The 6,801-nt window shown below is 52.3% G+C and overlaps 1 protein-coding gene across 3 annotated transcripts; it reads left to right on the forward strand.

Moving 5' to 3' along the window:
- The first annotated feature begins 272 nt into the window (after nt 1-272).
- SPATA19 (spermatogenesis associated 19) lies at nt 273-5,870 on the forward strand. Of its 3 annotated transcripts, none has more exons than XM_070457393.1 (7): nt 273-461; nt 623-679; nt 1,133-1,225; nt 1,396-1,487; nt 4,211-4,288; nt 4,541-4,616; nt 5,691-5,870. In XM_070457393.1, exons 1-6 carry the CDS (start codon nt 384-386, stop codon nt 4,605-4,607), a joined length of 465 nt encoding a protein of 154 aa, XP_070313494.1. In that variant the 5' UTR covers nt 273-383; the 3' UTR covers nt 4,608-4,616; nt 5,691-5,870. The 3 variants fall into 3 exon arrangements, with proteins under 3 accessions (XP_070313494.1, XP_070313495.1, XP_070313496.1); XM_070457394.1 differs by having other exon boundaries at nt 5,695-5,870; XM_070457395.1 differs by lacking the exon at nt 4,541-4,616.
- The last annotated feature ends 931 nt before the right edge of the window (nt 5,871-6,801 follow it).

Here is a 6,801-nt window from a genome sequence, read left to right on the forward strand (position 1 = left end):
TGCCCAGGTTGTTTTGCCACAAATCTCTTTCTGCTTCAGCATTGCTCAAGACTGGGTGACCAGCCATAAGTCTTCCCCACCCCTCATAATTTCTATCTATGATTTGGTAACTGCCCCTTGTACCTTCCTCAGGCTCATATCCTGAGTGCCCACACCCACCTCTCCATTTCTGAGCCATGGCCATCTCTAAGGTGGACACTTCCAGACCTTTGTTTTCTGTCCCCACTCTGACCCTGGGAATTAAAGGAGGTCATTGTCACATCATCATTGGCCAGCCAATCAGGTAGGCACCTCCCTCCAGGGACCTCCTTGTGCCAGGGGAGTTCTCAGTCTGCTTCAATGGAAGGAGGGAGCCAGGAAGGAGGCCTGGCATAAGTGCAGAGATGATAATCACAACATGGATTGTGTACATCCTCGCTCGGAAAGGTGCCGGGCTCCCCTTCCCACCCAAAGTCAGCTCGGTGAGTGGGGCTGGTGATGGCTAGGTGGAGAGTATCTCAGGTACCATCTCTGCTCTGAGCCCTGGCACTTCCGGAGGGGAGAGTTCATGTTAGATATGGATAGGGGAGCAGGGCTGGGTCTCTCCATATTTGGAGGGCATTGATTTACCACTTTGTTGCAGGATGTGGAAGTTGTGGAGAGCGAGGCTGTGTCTGTAGTACAGCACTGGTTGAAAAAGGTAAGGTTGCTCTGGGACTCAGGGTAGCCCAGGTTGTAGAGAGCTGTTCTCTCTCCGTAGAACCAGGAAACCCAAGTTCATTTCCCACCAGCCTGCCTGGTGCTGCGTTTGATTCATCACACGTTTGGGAGGACCCAGTCTGTCTCCTCACCAGAGATGCTCTGGTGTCACCACCGGCCCCAACCTGCTTCTCAAGCATGGAGTGGAGGGGGTTCAGATGGGTGGCCCCTACCGCAGGATTTCTCAGAGGACCTTGGGTTAGGGCCCATGACTTACTGAGTCCCTGGAATTCCATGGGAAGGTAGCAGCAGACGGCTTAGTGTCAGAACTGTGCAATATAGCACATGTGTATGGATATGCGTGTGTATGCTATGATAGGGAAGAATGAAAAGGAAAAGGAAGAGGAGGGAGGATTGGGGACCAGATGAGTGAAGGAAATCACTCACCTTTCAGACTGAAGAAGAGGCTTCCCAGGACATAAAGGAGAAGATGTCCACCAACTTCCCTCCCATGCAAGGCCAAGATGTACATGTGACCAGAGATGTGGTAATGGAGCCTGTTAGCCGCCCATCCTGGGGGACTGAGGGGAGGGGAAAGGGGAGATGGGCCTAATGCAAGGGTCTGGGCTGGTGGGCAGAGCTTGTCCAGGCTGGGCTGTACCCTGGCCATGGAGTCATTCCTGGGCAGTAACCACTGGATGCCACTGGATTTCCTAGGTGAAGCACCACCTCTCAAAGTCTGGTTTGTTAGCAAACCAGAGTCAAGAGGTCCTGGAGGAGAGAACAAGAATCCAGTTCATAAGATGGAGGTAAAACATCTCTTTTCCTGGAGCTAGACTGTAGGCTGGGTGAAGCAGAGAAGGCACGAGCCCCCGCTCCGGGATTCCTGGCTGACACAAACCCAAGGCTGTCCTTCTCTAGAGATGTTGACTCCTTTGGCTGAGAAGTTTTGCATCCTGCCTTTGGGGTCTTAAGGGATCGTTTTTGCTGTCTTGAAAGCCCAGCTCATCCCTAAATTTTGAGATAACTGGAGGGGTTGGAAAATGGCTTGCTTACCATCTCTTAACTGCTTCTGAATACATTTCAGACTTCTGTTATTTTTGCACTTGATTTGTTCAGAAGTGGCTGCACTTTAAAGAGCAAAAAGAAAGCAAGCTCTTAAAATGCAGAAGCTGGAACCCTCCTGTTGGCCAGAGGTGAGAGGAGGTTTCTCAGGCCGAGGCTGAAGTCCTGAGCTCCATGCAGCTGCACAGGCCGGGCCACCTTCTTGGCTCCCCACCTTCCTGGCTCCCCGCCTTCCTGCTTTGCAGAGGCTAAGACTCCAGGCAAGGGAACCTGAGGCCTGGCACTGGCTCACCCCCTTGGAATATGCTTCCCTGTTCCTTCTGGGGTGCACGTTCGCTTGGGCTTCCTCTCCCAGGAGAATCCTTGTGGCATTCTGCTGGCCTTCCTCCTCTCATCTCTGCACTCAGCTTCCTTCCTATGCCCTCATTGCCAGCTTTGCTCTCTCCTATCAAGAAAGATACAGTTCTCAAGAAGTGTGTTTTTGCGTCCAATCCATCAGGATGCTGTTTTCCTGTGTTTGCCCCTTCCAGTGGCATTAGCATTTTAAAAGAGGATTCAGATGCTCAAGAATTGTGTTAAGAGGAAGGGTTTAATTTGAGACCTCCCTAGGAAAGGAAGGGAAACCTGCCAAGGTGGCCCAAATCACTAACATTGGTAACTGACCCCCAGCCACTGCCCTGCACGTGGGATGCTTGTCCGCTCCTGGCCTGGCTGCGCCACCAGCTCTAGCTGCTCTTGTTCCCTGCTTTGGATAATATGAACACCATCCTCTGGTGTTTTTAGACCTTGGTTGCATAACATAAGTAGGTTAAAGCTCTGGAGACATGGGACAGGAATCAGTCAATTATCCACATAGACGTTTTCCACTCTGGATGTTCTGTGGAGATTTTAAACCAGTGAATACAGCCTGGTTCCCCCTCTGATCATCCTATCAGTTTTATTAAGTACGTGGTCAGGGTTGCATATCCCTTTATTAAGCACCACTGACTGTGCAATTATGTGACAGGTGTGTGCTGGCCACCTGATGCTTGCTAGGCTTTCTGGAAGACAGAAGAGCATAAATGAAGCCCCTATTTGAAAGGTTACACAGGACCTAGGTGGAGAAGCGTCTGAGCACTGAAGGACACGTTGGGGACTCCACCAGGAGCACCTGTGAGGGTTCAGTGCAGGGCTGCACCACTCAGCTTTGCTGCCTGGGCTCCTTGCAGGATGTTCATCTGGGCTGATCTGTGTCTGGGCAGGGACTGGACACGCAGGGGCCAGGTGAGGCCTCCCACAAAGGCAAGAGCCCAACAACTTGGCCAGCCCCATCTGGCCCCTGTGGCCCCTTCTTCTCAGAGGCAGCCATCCCTCTGTCCCCTAGCCCTGCTGTCCATCCTCTCTCTCTCTCTCCCTGGGCACTGGCCAGCTTCATTGTGTCTGAGCCATATTTCAGAGCACATTTGGGTTGTGGTCCTCATAAGCGCTATCAACACTGAATTCACACAGAAAACCCCAAACTTAGAACAAAGCTGACCCAGAAGGCACTGTCAAGAATGGGGAGACCACAAAAGAGACACAGATGTAAAGAACAGACTTTTGGACTCTGTGGGAGAGGGCGAGGGTCTGATGATTTGAGAGAATAGCATTGGAACGTGTGTATTACCATATGTGAAATAGATGACCAGTCCAAGTTTGATGCATGAAACAGGGTACTCAAAGCCGGTGCAGTGGGACAACTCAGAGGGGTGGGATGGGGAGGGAGGGAGGTGGAGGGGAGGAGGTTCAGGACGGGGGACATATGTACACCCGGGCTGATTCCTGTCAACGTATGGCAAAAGCCACCACAATATCCTAAAGTAATTAGCCTCCAATTAAAAAAAAAAAAAAAAAGAATGGGGGAATCCAAAGGGCACAGGAATGGGGCTCCAGTGGGCAAGCTGCTTTTGCTGGAGTGGAGGGTCTGTGAGGGTTTGTGGGGGTGTGGAGTTGGGAAGGGCACAAAATGGACAGTGTTGAGGAAGTCAAATCCAGACAGTGAAATAAGACAAAAACAGCATCAAAGAGGAGCCTGCAGCCTCTCTGTGAAAGAATGCTCTGGCAGGATCTCTGAACCATGGTGAATATGTACAATGCTGATCATAGTGAGCTGGTAGGGAAGTGGGAGAGGAATTCAGAAGGGGCATATCCTCAGCTTTAAGGCCTCTGACCAACTGTATAACTCTGGCAAAGGCGTTTAACCTCTCTGTCTCCTTGACTCTTCTTAGGAACATTTACTACCTGCCTGGGATCGCTGGGGGGCTCAGGGGTACTTGGTTAGTAAATAGAATGCTTCTTGGTACTGATACAAGGAGGGTGGAGGACCAGCTATAAAGCTCATGGGGACAGCCAGAACTGTGGTCCTTGGGATTCCACCTCTGGCGGTTCCACAGTGACTGGTTAGTGGAAAAAGAGCCCGGGAACCCCAATGCTTGACGATGTTTTGCAGCCATACCCGTATCTTCCAAGTGCCAAGCGAGGCAAGAAACGAAGCCATGCGAGATCGGATAGAGCAGGTGAGACGAAGGTAAGCGTTAGGAACGAGATGATTTGTGTTCTAACTGGGGGCAGGTGGGTGGGGGGCTGCTGGTCTCTCTGTGGGTCTCTTTCCGCCCCAGCCCTGGGCCTAGTTAAGCCTGGGATCCTTCTGGACTGAGTGCCTCTTCCCAGGACTCAGCTCCAGGGCCCAGGCTTGGGCTGCCGTGGTCTGGCTCTGTGCTCTGGGGGGCTCTGTTGCCCTTCTGTCTCCCTTGCCTCGCCTCTCCTCTGTCCCCTGCAGCATATGCCATCTTTCAGATGAGATCTCTCAGGAGCTTCACAACAGAAATTCCTACTCCGATTGCTGAGAACAGCAGGTGGGAGAGCCGCCAGGGGAGGGGCGGGGCAGAGAGGATGGCTCCCAGGCTGGGTGGGGGCTTGGGAATACCAGCGAGGGGCTGCACCGGGGCCAGGGGGGCCAGGGAGAAGGCAGCTGCCTGAGGCTCGTGCCATGCCTCTCAGACTTCTGGAAGAGCTTAGAGTCTAGGTCAGATTTGTGTCTCTGACTCTTCACTGGGGGGTCTCAGGGCCTTGTAGTCGAGGCCAAGGTGGGGCCTGCAGTTCTGAGTTGCTGGCACTCCTGAGCGTGGCCGTCGCTGGTCTGCTGACCCCACTTTGGGTCACGAGGTCACACAGCCCCGGAGTGCGAACAAGGGTGCACCGGTTTTGGCTCAGCCACCGATGAGGGCCGTGACTGTGGGTCACGTGACCTCCTGGCCTGCACGTGGTACCACTGGTCATGGCAGTGGTTGCTTGTGCAGTTCTGGATGGTGGTGGGCCATTGGCCGGTGATGCCTCTCCAGGAGCCATCTGTCCAGAGAAGGTTGCTGCACCCCTGCCAGGCGGGGGCTGATGGGGTGACCACCAGCACGCTGAGAGGAAGGCCACGGAGGTGTGTGCTGGCATTTATTGAGCACTTACTCTATGCCAGCTCCTGCACAAGGCACCCTGTCTAGTTTTCTCATCTGAATACCCAAGTGACCAGAGGAGGGCATGCTGGTACGCTTATTGTTGAGGCAGAGATGAAGCTGCCCTGGGGGGCAGACGCTGGCTTCCATCTGGCTCTGGCATGGGCATTTGCTTCATGCTCAGTGCCTCAGTTTCCTGACTTGAGGACCTTCCTCGAGGACCATGGCATCCTGCACGTGGCAAGCGCAGTGTCAGTGGTTTGCTGCTGCCCGTAGGCCGAGGAGTCAAGGCCTGCAGGGTCCTCTGGAGTCAGGCTCCCGTCTCAGCTCTACCGGACACAACGGCTGTCCTCCCCCGGAGCCTCCCCGCTCCTGGGTCCTGCTCTGTGAACGTGGAGTGCAGCGGGCTTGGGAGGCATTGCCCGCCTTGCCCGCCGGCCTTCCCACATTTCCATGCACCCCTGGGCATTTCCCTCTTTCCAGGTAGATGTCCTTCAGAATCAAGGAGCAGCCTGTGTTGCAAGGATGTCCACCTACCTTGACCTGAGGAGCAACCACACCTGGGCAATGGCGATCCAGAGGGTGAGCCCTGCCTCACCATAGTGGCAGCACGGGAATCTTCTTGCAGAACTGCTGATAAAAAGATGTGCTATTTAACCACCACCCCAGCCTCTGGTGTGAGTGCCTTGCTACCGTTCATTCTTTGGATCTTGAACAGCCATGGGCTTGCCTCTGGGGACACAGGCTCGCTGCCTTGCGGGGAGACAGTGACAGGCCCCCACCACTACGTGAAGCAGGCCTTGCTGGGGGCTCCTGGAGTATTAGGGGCAGGGCTGTGCTGTGGCAGGAGGACTTCCTGGGGGAGGTGTGACCTGTGTGCTTCACTCTAGTATTTCATGTCTTTTTACTCCTCTAAAGTGCTTCCTTTCCTTACATAGACCCATGTTTCTGACCTATATCCTCTTTCTCTCTCTGGAGAACTGTTAACATTTTTTGCAAGGCAGGTCTGCTGGCTACAGTTTCCTTTGTCTGAGAAAGTATTTCCACTTCACTCTGAAGGATACAGAAGTCAAGGTTTTCTTATCAACACTTCTAATATTTTGCTCCACTCTGTTCTTGCTGGCATGGTTTCTGAAGGGAAGTTGGATATAATTTTTATCGTACTTCTCTCTAGGTAAGGTCCCTCCAACCGGGCTGTCAAGATTTTTGTGTGTTTGGTTTTCTGCAGTTTGAGTATGATATGTTCAGGTGTAGCTGTTTTGCCATTTATCCTGCTTGGTGTTCTGAGCTTCCTGGACTTGCTGTTTGGGGTCTGTCATTAGTTTTGGAAAAATCTCAGCTATTACTTCAAATATTTTTTCTGTTCTTTTTGTTTCTCTCCTGGTTCCCCATTATTCAAATGGTGCACCTTGTGTAATTGTTTCCCAGATCTTGGGTATTCTCTTTTACTTCTTTTCACTCTTTCACTCTTTTTTTTCTCTTTGTTTATCCATTTGAAAAATTCCTGTTGACATTTCTTAAACCTCACCAACTCTTTCCTTGTCCACATGTAGTCTTCAGGTGAGCCTATCAAATACATTCTTTGCTTCTATTT

This window comes from Odocoileus virginianus, chromosome 28, assembly GCF_023699985.2.
Source record: "Odocoileus virginianus isolate 20LAN1187 ecotype Illinois chromosome 28, Ovbor_1.2, whole genome shotgun sequence".
Classification (NCBI taxonomy): domain Eukaryota; kingdom Metazoa; phylum Chordata; class Mammalia; order Artiodactyla; family Cervidae; genus Odocoileus; species Odocoileus virginianus.

Coding starts and splice junctions, on each gene's coding strand:
- SPATA19 (XM_070457393.1), top strand. CDS start 384: ATGATAATCACAACATGGATTGTGTACATCCTCGCTCGGAAAGGTGCC. Junction 1,488..4,210: donor ATCCAGTTCATAAGATGGAG/GTAAAACATCTC, acceptor GATGTTTTGCAG/CCATACCCGTATCTTCCAAG. Junction 4,289..4,540: donor ATAGAGCAGGTGAGACGAAG/GTAAGCGTTAGG, acceptor TGTCCCCTGCAG/CATATGCCATCTTTCAGATG.